This window comes from Ursus americanus, chromosome 21 (assembly GCF_024610735.1).
Source record: "Ursus americanus isolate L20-20 chromosome 21, mUrsAme1.1.p, whole genome shotgun sequence".
NCBI classification, from domain to species: domain Eukaryota; kingdom Metazoa; phylum Chordata; class Mammalia; order Carnivora; family Ursidae; genus Ursus; species Ursus americanus.
This window is the reverse complement of record NC_142147.1, coordinates 870348-883216: the sequence shown is the minus strand read 5'-3', so window position 1 is coordinate 883216 and position 12869 is coordinate 870348. Positions and strand designations below refer to the sequence as shown.

The 12869-nt window shown below is 62.2% G+C and overlaps 1 protein-coding gene across 4 annotated transcripts in view; it reads right to left on the bottom strand.

The window, feature by feature from the left end:
* The window catches only part of CBFA2T3 (CBFA2/RUNX1 partner transcriptional co-repressor 3), an 84984-nt gene extending 72549 nt beyond the window's left edge, over positions 1–12435 (bottom strand). For 2 of the 4 annotated variants that reach the window (XM_087870370.1, XM_045772740.2), the window contains exon 1: positions 12095–12435. In XM_087870370.1, coding sequence (XP_087726496.1) covers positions 12095–12182 — 88 coding nt within the window. In that variant the 5' untranslated portion in view covers positions 12183–12435. The remainder of the gene's footprint in view (positions 1–12094) is intronic. The other 2 variants (XM_045772739.2, XM_045772741.2) reach the window with 1 other exon arrangement.
* Between the last annotated feature and the right edge of the window lie 434 nt (positions 12436–12869).

The window sequence follows — 12869 nt, the reverse complement described above, 5'->3', positions numbered from 1 at the left end:
AAAAGGGAAAAGAAATGGAGAACTTGCCGGCCCCCGGGGCCAGCCCCCCGCAACAGCGTCTACATCCAGGGTCTTCAAAACCTGCGTGCACGTGACCAGACTTTCTGGGTCACCAGCAAGACAGCTGAGAGGAATCAACGAGGTCCTCGAGTGCCACGTGGTTCTGGCAAGAGCGTGGGCCTGGGGTCTGCATGTCTCCGTGCCTCACCTCACCTCTCCTGACTAGAGTTCCACCTCACACCTGCCCTGCAGGGAGTCTGACCGCAGGCCTTTGTCTCCGGGCACAGAACCCAGCAAGGCTCCCCGCCTCCCCACCGTCCTCAGCCGGGAGCAGCTGTCCCACCCCGCGAGAAGGCAGCAGGAGGGCCCCTGGGAGCCAAGGGTCCACAGCCCTCGGGGGGTGTGCCTCTGCACTTTCTAGATACTTCCATCGGAACCCAGACTCCAGGTTACGGGTTCACGGCAGGAAATTGCCAAGTTGCAAACTAGTTTTGTTTGGTAGAAAAGGCTGTTTTCCTGACTCTGCTGTAACGTCTCAGGTGGCGTTCTGCTTTCATGGGGTTTAAATGCACCGTGTCCTCCTGCTAGTTTCTCGTTCATCAGGGAGACGCATTTTTGACACAGGCTTGCTCTATGTTCATATAGAATTGTTTTTAAATTTTTGAAAGGTATACTTCGGATTTGCCTTCCTACCTTCTCCCTCTCCATCCGTCCACCTGTCCCTCCATCGGTCCATTTATATCAGAATTGGAACTCCCAGGTGAGACCATTGGGTCATTTACGAACATGCTTATTTGGACTGAAAGCTCACAGTCTGGGTGGGATGGCCCCCAGTGAAGATGAGTCCTGCCCGTTTGGTTTTGTGCTAATTACGTGCGCTAAACGGCAGCTTCAGAGTTTTCATGAAAATAGGTCCCGTCTTCAGTATAAGATACACGGTATGCTGGACACCATGACCTTCAACTGTTTCAACAACAGCGTTCAGGTGCTGGGAACTGCCACCGGGCACCATCGTCAAGGGGCCTGTGTGTGGTCTTTGGTTGGACGTTCTCGGCGCCGTGTCTCCCCCCAGACTGCGGTCCTGCCTCCCCCACACTGTTGTGTTTCATGCCAAGGGGGCCACACGGCTCAGAGCAGGTGTGTGGAACAGGTGGGCGTCCTGGTGCTGCTCACGCACACGTGTCCACACATGTCCGCACGAGGTCGGCCGCGGGTGTGAAGACCTGCCCTTCTCGCAACCCTCGGCCGGGCTGTGGGCTGCAGCTAACCGTCACCTTTGCAAGCGTCTCTAGTGGCCTCGAGGTCACCGCCATCCACCAAAAAGCAGCAGCCCAGGCGCTGGGCGTGACTGAGCTGGGTCAGGCCGGTTTGTAGAGATGTCGCCTTAAAGGGAACCTGGTGTTTTCAAAGCAAGTTTAGGGGACATGCAGGCAAAAATAATTAAAAAACCCGCAGAGACACGCATTGAGAATAGTCCCTGGCGTCCAGTGTGGGACAGGTGCCTTCGTCACCGAGGGAGGCCGTGCGGTCTCTGTGCCACGGCACTGAGTACAGAAGCTGACGTGCCTCCTTCACGGAGGCCAGAGGATGAAGGGAAATCACTTTCCTGAGAGCTCAGCACCCAGAAACACTGTGACGGCCGTGCCACCATTTATGATGACACCCCCGCCGCAGGGCCCCCTGTAGCCTTTGCTGGCTGCTCCGGTGTCCGGGCAGCGGCAGGCCCCGGTCCCACTCAGGTCTGCTCCCCAGGCAGGCATTTCAGGCCCCTGGGCAGCGCTGCTATGTATCGCTGGCCTCATCACGGGCTTGATGGGGGTGTCCCCTCCATTGTGCCATGTCCAACCCCCCCCAGCATCAGCCACGGCCCCCTGTGCTGTGCAGTGGGACGATGTGGGGGATGCCACGGGGGCTCAGCAGCGACTGGGCAGACGCAGAAGCCCCTGCGAGCCTCTTTCTGCTGGCATCACAGAGGGTCCAAGGCAGCCCCCCCCAGTCACTCAGACGGGCTTTCCCCGCGTCCTTGGAGGCCTCGTGCTCCTGAGCTGACACCGTTCAACACCTGCAGGACGCCGGGGTCTTCCGCCAGCTGGCCTCCCTCCACTGTGTCCGCGGCAGGAGCAGGAGGGGAGGTGTCAGAGCGAGGGCAGGCTTCCCGGCCCCTCTGCTTGCAGCTGGACATGCCCACGGCCTCATGGGGCCGGCCACTAGGCCCATGTTCAGAAAGGATTGGCCTGGGTCAGCTGAGGCAGCCCACCCTGTGCTCTGCCTCCTACCTCGTCTCTCTGGCCGGTGATGGTCTCCACCACGAGAAACCCCCAGAAACATCCACGCCCTCGCTGGACGCGTCCACGCTGTACGGAAGGCCTTTCAACTGGAGATGTGGGGAGTCTACCTTCAGCTCCACCTGAAGCCCTGCCTGGTCTGGAGCCTGAGAGCTCAGCCAGCCGCCATGTCACATTATCATGGAGAGAAAACTGGGGAAGAACACCTAGAACTTGATATTTTATGTAACAATCTGAAATACTGAAAATCACAGTGTCTCTGGGAAGGACACACACAGATAAGCACAGTCCCTCGGATGGTTGCAGCCTTGCGGCACTAAGGGCTGGCGTGTTCTTGCCCCACGTTACAGAGGAAGATACGAGAAGGCGCTGGGGGTCCAGCAGCTCGGTCCAGGCCCCCCTGGGGCTGGCCGAATGGGTCCACCCCCCGCAGCCCAGCTTGAAGGGCTCGTGGCTGGGGCAGCCTCTGGGGGCGGCCGCTACGTCTGTGATAATTCGTTTTTGCAGAGAAGCGGAGGGGAGGGACCGGCTCTGCCACGAGCTGCGGCTGGCCCTGAATGTTCTTGGTGACGTGCGTGTGAAGTATTTCATAGTTTAAATGAAAGAGGGGCCACGGAGACAAGGCGGGAGACAACTGAGGAGCACGGTGGAAGCCCAGCTGCCGTGAACGGGTCCGACCTGTCCCTCCCATCTTCCGGGTCCACCGACTCAGAGCAGCCTGCCTGTGGACGGGGGCCGCGCATGGAATGTTCTGTATTCCCACAGCCAGAGTACAGGAGAAAGAAGCCAGTGCCGTTGGCTTTAATGCTACGTTTCTTTAAATCTGATCCTTTCTCAGGTATTCAAAGTTAACAATTATTAAGGTATTTTGCATCCTATTTTTGCTCAAAGACTTTGAAAGCAGGCGTCAGGGCTCAGGCTGGGGGTGCACGGAGGCTCAGAGGGGCCCTGTGCTGAGAGGCGAGGCCCCGCTGTCCTCATCCTCGGGTGGAGGCTGGGCTGCAGGACTGTGGGTCCAGCTGTCTCTGGGTGGCTCCGGGAGGACGGGCGGGCGGGAAGCACCTGGTAGTTTCGGTTTCCGACAGGAAGCTGCCTGCTCCTATCTCCCTCGCCCCAGCTGCACCCTCTGCCCTGAAGCTCTGGGTGGCAGCCCCACCCGGAGAGCCCCCAGGTGGGGACAGCCCCTCTCGCTGCAGACAAGGAGGGCTGACTGAGGGGCTGGGGCCAAGCAGAGCCCCTCGAGGCCTCCTGGGCCTCCCAGCACTTGGAAGCGTGAAGACCCTCAGGGCCACGAAGGTGGGGAGGGGCTCTGACTTGCATTTTTGTCACCTGTCGCCCGCTTTTAGGATGTATGGTCCCAACCTTGATGTAGAGAATGTTGTGGTAGGGTGCAGGACCAGGCTGGACATCTGTCTGTCCATGTGTCCAGGCCTGGCCAAACATCAGGACAATGCCCTCCAGCCAGGGCCCCGGGAGGGAAGTGGCAGAAAGCAGGGGCCACTGAGGACGGTCAGCGGCAGTAAGGAGGCCAACTGCTGTCCGTCTGGGCTCTGACTCTGAGCTCCAGGCTTGAGCGTTGGGGTCCCACGCCCTGGCCGGTGGAGCCCCACACAGACTGGGTGCTGGAACCCTTGGGTCTCGTCTCTTAGTAAGGGAGCCCAGTTGTGAGGAACCCCAGCGCCCAGCCCTGCAACAGAGGGGCCCCATTTCTGAGGAAACCCCGAGTCTCGTACGGGGATGTTTGGGGCTGCGTCGGGCTGGCCTGAGATCCGAGGCCACGGCAGCTTGCAGTGAGGGGCGCAGCCCAGGGGACAATGGGCAAACGTCCCTCCTACCCCTCCCGCTGGCCCTTCCTCCCACTCCACTCTCCCTCGTAGGGTCTGCGAGGTCGGGGCTTTCCACAACACTCAAAATGCACCCCAACTTGGGAGGGAAGGAGGAAGCTCTGGGAGCCGCAGGGCGGGGTAAATTGCCCAGTTCCTTCTCCACTGGACTCTCTCAGCCGCCCCAAGTGGCCTTTGAGGGAAGGGCCTGCAGGGGGTCACAGGCAAGCTCCGGGGAGGCAGTGAGCATGGGGAGCTGGGGGGACAAGAGGGAGGGGGAGTCGGGCCCTGGGGCCGGGTGCTGTGCCGGAGCCATCCTTTATCAGGCCCCCCAGCCTCTGGGGGCTGTCGTCCCCACGTCACGGATGGAGACAGGCCTGAGGGGTCATGGGGCTACCAGCCCAGCCCTCCCACCTCGGCCATGGTCTCTCCAGCCTGCTGCCTCACGGCTGAGCAGATAGCCTCAGGGACGCCAGGCCATGCAGGGCAGAGCATGGACCCCTGCCCAGGCCATGTCCGCAGAGCAGTCTCCTCCAAACTGCTCCTGTCCCTCCGGGGCCTCCTCCCCCTGCACCTTCGTCCCTCTTCACAAGGTCCGTAATGCTCCTTGGACCCAGGGGAAGGGCACGGCCAGCAAGAGCGTTAGGCCCTCAGGCTCCCTCCCCTCCCTGGGTCGAGGACACCACAGACAAGGCCGCGTCATTAGGGTAAGGGCTGTAGTGGGGCTGGGCCCCACTCCGCTGTCGGCCCCGTGTGTCCGACCTACAGGCTCATCTGTACCTTTGTCCCCTGAAGGCTGCAAACCCCACGTGGGCAGGTGGCCCCCCACTGCTTCCTCTCAGAAAGGGACCCCTTTCCACACCCACCCCTCTGAGACCACACCAGAGGTCCACAACCTTCTCCAGCCCTCAGCTGCAGGGAGTGGCGCTCAAAACCACTTTGAACACTTTGGTGGTGGGCAGTGATAAACCCGGGGCCACGGTGGGTGCTTTCAAAGGGCTCCCCAGGAGGAGCCAGCAGAGGGGGCTTCGCTGGAGGGGCCCTGGGCTGGGCAGCGCTCTGCCAGCATCAACTGGGACTCGCGGGATCCAGGTGTCAGCTGCACCTGCCTGGGCTCCCTGGGGTGGAGCGAGCAGATCCCACCGTGGGCTCGGGGAGGGTCCAGCTGGGGGCGTGGGATGCTGGGCGAAGCTTTCATATCTGGAGTGGTGGATGCAAAAGGGGTCTCTTTCTTGAGGTCCCACCTTGGGGTCCTGCCCAGAACATGCTGTGTGACCTTGAGCAGGTTTCCTGGCCTCTCTGATTTGTGTCCTCATCTTACAATCAGTCTGATGACGCCTTAAAGGCCGGCTGGGGGAAGCCACACCCAGGCCCAGGAAGGAGCCTAGAGTAGATTTACGCATCCTGCCCCATCTGCCCTGTCCTCTCTGGCAGCCTGGGGAACAATCCCATGTCCCTGTTCTCAGGGCTTGCTGCGGCCAGTGACGCCCCCAGCACTGTGTCCCGAGGAAAGTGTCAGGTCCACTTGGGAGACCTGCGCTGCCCTGGGGACAGGCCTCCTGGGGCTCCCCTCTCCCCACCAGAGGACTGCTGAGCCCCCAGCGAGGACCAGGCCCTCCCGCCTAGAGCAAAGGTGGCTGTACCCGAGGACGGGTCTGCCCAAGTTCTCCCAGATGCCAGTCCCAGCTGGTGAGCCCACACGGGTGCCACACCCAATTCCCCCTGACCCACCAGTGCTGCAGTTGGGGCAGGGGTTTGCACACCTCTGACCAGAGCCCTGGGCCCCGTGGCCAAGTGGGCACTGGGAACAGAGGGCAGGAAGAGAGGGGGCCATTCCTCCCTCCTGTGGTCTGCTGCCTGTCACTGTCCATACTGAGACTCCTCGGGCTGCAAGGGAGAGGACCCGCAGACCCCCCAGGGATGCCCTCTGGCTAGGAGAGGCTGCCGGGTCTAGCGGGAGCCACCCCATCCTTGTCCCCATTGCCTGGGAGGAAGCTGAGGCCCGTGTGGACACGCTTTAGGGAGGTTCCATTCTCTAGCTACCTGACCCCACCTCGGACTCAACTCTAGGTTCTGAACTGGCCCCTGGATCCAGAGGGCTTGACCTTGCCGGGTTGGGGGCTGGAGGTCAACACAGCTGAGGGGGGTTCAGGGGGATTCCAGAAATCCTCCATGTCCTCAACCAAAGCAGGCCTCTCTGTGGACCAGCCCTTAGGCTGACCTCCGACCCAGACCCCCTGCTGGCCACTTTGGGGAAATGGGGGAGGGTCTCACCCAGGTTCACTTGGTTGTGCCAAGTGACCTGTCCAGCTCCTACCATCTCTAGGAGGCTTGGACCCCAGATGCCCAGAGTAACTGGCCACAGGGCTCCCCACTGTGGGTGTGGGTGCCCTCCAGGTCATCTCTGAACACTTCCCCTCGAGGGCCGAAAGTCAGCCCCCAAGTCCAACTCTGGGCCCTGGCCCTCTTGCTGTGTGACCCCAGCAAGTCACCCTCTATCTCAGGGCCTCGGTTCCTTGTCTGACAGGGGCTGTCATGACAGATTCAGGGTCTGGAGAGCAGCACAGCTGTCCCCAGGGTCCCTGCAGCGGCGTCAGCAGGCACACGCTGTGTGTGGGGTGGTTGACTCTCCTCTGGCATGGGAGGCATTCACTCACATCAAGTACTGAGCACCCTGAGAGCCAGCACTGCCGTGGGCACCAAGGGGACGGCGGTGAGCAGACAGCGGAGCCAGCACACCTGTGACACAGGAGAGGGACGATAGATACACATGGAGACCCAGGAAATGCTGAGTTTGTCCATTGCAATAAATGGAAAGGGGAAAATGCAGGGGGAAAGAGAGGGGTAAGGGGGGTAGCGGGGCGGATGCCTGAGGGAAAGGGTCTCAGGGGGGAACAGCACGGGCAAAGGCCTGGGGGCTGGAAGGACAAGAGTGAGGGGGGAGGCCAAGTGGAGAGAGGAGAAGCCCTCGGAGGGCACGCGTGCAGGTGTGATGTGATCCAGCCCAATGTTTCAGAGGCTCACTCTTGCAAACGAAAATGACAGCGCAGCTCAGCATGCCACGAGAAGCGTCCCCGCCGGCGCCCGCCCCCATCGTGGGCAGCTGTCCGGTGATCACCCTGGGGAGGAGAGGTTTGCCCCCCGCAGCTGTGCACGTGGAACATGCACGTGGTGCTTTAATAATGATAATCTCACCAGCGCCCACTGCAGTCTGACCTCTGGCCCCATAACAATCGCTACGTATGACCCGGAGTCCACGGGCACCACGGCCAGCCTGGAGATTACCCCCCGCAAGGGTCGGTGGCACTCAAAGAGGCCTCTCTTCTCCCCAGGAGCTGTCCCCCCTCCCCTCCCTTGGCTAGCAGCAACCGAGGCCTCACCCAGAGCAGATGTCTCTGGGAAGGAGCACTGGAGGGAGAGTTCTGGCTTAGTTGTAAGCAGCTCTGGCCTCTCCCTGGGGCCACTCTTCCTGGCTGTGCCTCCCCCGGTCAACTGTCGTCACGGAAGTGAAAGTGTGTGAGAAAGCCCCACACAGCTGGGTGCTGAACCAGGTTAACACGGACGCCTCTCTTTTTAGGCAAGATACCTTGAGAAGTGAAAGCCTTCTTGGCCTCCTTCTCGGGGCTGCTTCCTCCAGGAAGCTCTCCTGCATCACACCCACCCTGCAGCTCCAGCTTGCTGGGCTCAAATTCAGGGCTCAATGGGTGGGGAGGACATGGCTGGTTGGTGGCCTTCTGCTGGCCTGCCCCTGGAAGCTGTGGCACGGGGATGGCACGGGGAAGGGACAGGCACGTTCCAGCAAGAAGGGAAGGTCCCAGGGAAAAAACGCTCCATGCTCACCGCAGAAGGGAGGGAGCCCTGCTTTCCCCAGGGAAGCAGAGTCCCCCCTCCAGGGGCTTCCTCTGTCCTGACATGAGACTCAGGGGACTGGGGGCTTGGTACATGGAACCAGGCTTCTGGACCAAGTCCAGAGCTCCTATTTGCACAGAGTGCGTGCCCTGCTCCCGTGCTCTATGCCCTGGAGGAGGGTCCAGGGGACCTCGGGAGATGCTGGGACGAGATGTGGGTGTGTGTCTCCTGAGACACACCAACAGCCCTGCTCTTCTCCCTCTCCTGTGCTCTCTCCCAGCTCCTTCCCCCGCCCCTCCTCACCCCTTGACAAATGATGGTTCCTCATCAAACCGCCCACTCTCCGTCCCTCCTCGTGCTGCTGGATCCCTGCCAGGACCGACTGATCTGGCGGAGGCTCTGGGGCCAGCTGCCCTCCCCAGAGGGCCCTGCATCCATCTGCAGGGGCAGCAGAGCCACGTTCAATCACATCCCTGCTCTTGCCTGCTGTGTGCCCCTTAGAACCTTGGTATCTTTTTCTGTGATGTTGTCACTGTGTCATGCAGGGCTTGGCAGGCTGTGGGCCACAATCCTGACAGCCCCCAGTGCTGCGTTTGGGGGGAGTAGGAGGTGGGGGACGAGGTCTGTCACCTCGGCTCTGGGGGGCTGCTGGTGAAGGGAAAGGCCCTGCAGGTGCAAGCAGAGCAGGGACAGGGGGCCATCCTCCCCACGGCAACAGTACAGACAATATCAAACAACACAGTTGCTAACGGTACTTTATACACAGACGCAGGTGGATGGACGGTCACAACTGTGTCATGGGTCAGGTGGCCCCTGAGGGGCTCAACCCGTGGCCCTCACTGCAGAGACGGCCTCATGCACGCTCCTGCCCCACACGCCCCAGGCCCTCCCTGGGTGGATCCACTGGCGTCCTGACTGTCCCCGCAAGCGTGGCCAGAGACCGTGGCTGAGTGAGAGGTGGGGAGAAGGGGGGATCCTGGGGGTTGGGCCACGGATAGCCCTGCTCCCCTGGAGACCCTGGGCCTCCCTTGTGGCTGGACCCCTGACCACGGGCTATGACAGAGGTGGACTATATGGGCTCTGGGCACCTTTCCCCAAGTCTGCGGCCTGTGTGCAGATGGGACAGGTGGAGATCTGGTCACCTGGACTTGGGGGCCCCAAATCCAACGACAAGTGTCCTTCTAAGAAGAGGAGAGGACATAGGGACAAGAGATGCCGTGGGAGGACAGCGGCAGACGCTGGAGGCACGCGGCCACAGCGAGAGCGCCAGAGCATCTGCAGGGTGCTCGGCCTTGCCCACACCTTGATTTTGGACTTCTGGCCTGCAGGGCTAAGCCACCTGGTTTAGGGTCATTTGTTAGAGTGGTCTCAGGAAACCGACAGAGTGGAAGGGCATGCCAGGCAGAGAACGTGCCGGAGAAGAGCCTGTGGTCCAGGGGTAGCTGGATGGGAGACGGTGAGGATGGGGGATGGGCCGGTGCGATGGGAAGGATGAGCCCGTGCACTTGGTGACTGTCATGGCCTCTGAACCCACACCTCGCACCAGGAACCAGGTGGCCCAAGGCTGGGCTCGGCCCGGCTCCAGCTCAGGATGGCACCTGCCATGGGATCTTGCCCACATCTGTGAATGCCCCAGTCTGTGTTTGCTTGGACTCTTCCAGGGATGGGATGCTCATTGTCTCCCTGGTCACACTTGAGCTGCAGTCTGCCGCCTGGACCCCACCTCGTCCCTCTCCAGTAACACGAAACAGGCCCGACTCAGTTCTTCCCCAGGCTGGTCATGGTAAGCTGCCCTCCAGCCTCCTCTGCTCCAGGCTACATCGGAGGGCTTCCAGTGCCTCCGGCCCAGCCCCTGCGCCAGGTGTCCTGCTCCTGCTGCCCATTCTGCAAGGGGGCAGCACAGCCTGACCTGCGAAGTGCGCTGCTGGAACAAGCGTCTGCACAGCTCCTGGTACATACAGTAGGTGCCTAATAAATACGAAGTAAACACTCCTCTAAATGGGGCAATTCCTTCCCACCACGCAGTCGGGTCCCCGTGCCCAGAGCGGGTCCACCACCGTGTGGGGTCCTGACCTTTCCCGGGCCTCTGCCAGCAGCGGGGCTGGTGAGGGCCCAGGTCCCCAGCAAGGACCAGTCCCTGGCGCCCGCCTCCCGCCTCCCGCCTCCCGCCAAGAGGCGTGCAGAGATGTTTGCTCTCCGTCAGAACGGCTTCCCCTTCAGAAGATGTTACTTTCTGTTCTGTTCATAGTTTAGAGACATTTCTTGTGTTTTGGGGTCTCAAAGGTTTTCGTGGACTCTTGGGGTGCCTGTGGGCCCCAGAAAGTGCAAGGTCACGCCGTGCTGCCTACAGGCCTGTCCTGGACCCCCAGGCCCCCAGGCCCCCGAAGTCTCCCCCCACCGGGCCCCACCTGCTGCTTCCTCTGGTGCTGCCGCCCAGCATTGCAGACCCCTGGGGGGTCCGGGGCGGCCTAGGGGCAGGCTGTCCCCCAGTATGTCTGCGGCTGTCCGGCGGGGCCAGGTGATTATGGGATGACAGGGTGTGAGCTCCTACACATCAGAACACCTCCAGGCTGGGACTCCTGTGCCCACAGAAGCCGCCAGCCCGACGCACTAGCCAAGTGCCCACAGCTCTGTGAAGCCCCCCAAGTGAGCCGTGAGCTCGGGACGCGCAGTGACCACAGGGTCAACAAATTGGCGGCTGGGATTCCGCATCAGAGGCCCCCCCAGACGATCTGCTCTGGGTGCCTGCAGCCCAACCAGCACCGTGGTGACGTGAGCACGGCCATGTTCCGTGACACCTCCTGGCCTCAGATTCCTTCCACGGGTTAGCCCCCCACCCCATCCAAACAGAACAGCAGCAGCAGCCCTCATGCACACCCCCTCTGCCCTGTCCCTCGTCAGCCTCTGGGGAGCTGTTCCCACGGGGGCGGCAGGACAGGATTTGACACACGAGGAAACTGAGGCCCAGGTGAGGAAGGGCTGGTCTGAAGGCACGGGGCAGGAGGAAGAACCAGGCTGCTGGCTCTAGGACGGTGGGTGCTGCCCCAAGAAGGGAGGAGGCCATGTGGTGCCCACCAGGAGCTTGATGGGACCAGAGCCCCAGGCCAGCCTGAGGGGTGGGGGGACCTCCCGGCGGGGATCTTTGAAGCACCGACACTTGGTAGAAGCCAATGGCACACTCGTGATGGTGCGTCAAGGTGGGCTTCCACACACCTGGCGTTCTAGTCTGGAAATGTCAGGTGACTGATGGACTCCGTGTCAGGGGCTGGCCCCTGGACAGCAGCGGAGTGGGGAAAGCAGTCTCTGCAGAGATGACAGGGGACCCCCGGGTTGGGGGTGTCAGGGGCCCACATGGACTCTGGACATGGCTGTGGAAGTGGAACTTGGGGCTGTGAGCTCTGGAAGGTTCCAAAGGCTCCCTGGACCGTGGTCACATGGCATGGGCTGGGGAGTGGGGCTACCTGCTTTCAGCTGTGCCGGCACCCTGAGTCTTGGGATGAGGTCCTATGAGGCCCCCAGGGACTTTGCAGTGGCGGTCAAGGGGTGTCAGAGAGGCCTCCTCCCAGAGCCAGCAGCCCAGGGGGAGGGTGAAAGGTCTGGGTCCCCCCCCTTTCCTCTGGCACTGACTCCAAAGGGCAGGAGTCTTGGCAGAGATTGCTTATCAGTGGTACTGGGGTTGAGCCCTGGACCATCACTAAATCCTGGGGCTCTGGGCCAGGCCCTCTTCCCTGTGGCCTCAGTGTCCTCATCCCACCCCTAAATCCTGGTGTCTTCCCAGGAGGAGGACTCTGGGTGCCTCCCACCTGTCTGCACACCACCTTCCTCACCAACTCCTGGGACCCTGCCGCTTTGGAAGACGGAGCCCACTCCCTCCTTGGTGGGCCTGAACAGGCCCACCTCCAGCATCTGCCTCAGGGTGGGGCACCCACACCCGGCCTGGCACCTGCCAGGTCCTCCCGGGGCCACCTGTCCCAGCTGTGTGGGACTGCGCCCAGGGGGAGGCTGTGTTGGTGTTTGAGGTGAGTCAACACGGCTGGCTCGTGCTGTCAACAGAGCCGGGCAGGCGGCAGCTTGGAGATGTCACGCTCTGGCCACCTGCTCCCACTGCCCTTCCCCCCTCCCCTGCCATCCCCTTACCTGGGCCGCTCTTCCTGGGACCCCGGGGCACTGAGCAGCTGGTGGACGCCGGGAGCCTGCTGTCCAGCAAGGGGGATGCCTGGGACATGGGTCTGGAGGTGGGTCTGGGAGACAATCCTGGTGCTGGGTGAGAGGCGGGCCGCCTTTGGGGGCCAAGGACGGCGGTGCACGCCCTTCCTGGCCTCGTGGGGCCTTGAGGCAAAGACGAGGGGCCACAGCCAGCCCGGCTTTCTCGCAGCTGGAGTCCTCTGCCCCCCAGACAGCTCTGGGCCTTCTAGCGGCCGCTGCCCGCGGGCCTGGGGAAGGGGCGGGAGGCTGCAGGGGCTCATGTGATGCAGGGCGGGCCTGGGGAGGCGCCGGTGGGGGAGGTCTCCCCGCAGCCTGCAGGCGAGGCAGCCAGCTGTGTCACGGTGATAGGATGGCTGGGGGCTGGGGAAACGGCGCGCAGCTGTGCCCACCGCTTCCTCAACAGGAACCATCTGGGCCCGGCCCTGCCCGGCCTTCCCTCACGGCCATTCCGCTCTGACTTCCAACAACTTCCTCCTGCCGCCAGCCTGGGGACACCCCACCCACCTGGAGCCCGGACAGCCTGCAGCTTGGGCATGTTTCCTCGACCAGGGCTGGGGGGACCATGTCCATGCTGGCGGAGCCCCCAGCCCCACACGCCCCATTCACCTGTCCCCGCCCCCACCCGAGCTTGCGCCCAGCCCTGCCTGCAGCCTGGTATGGTTTATGCCTCTCATCCCTCCCCTGTCCTCAGAGCCCACCTTTCTGG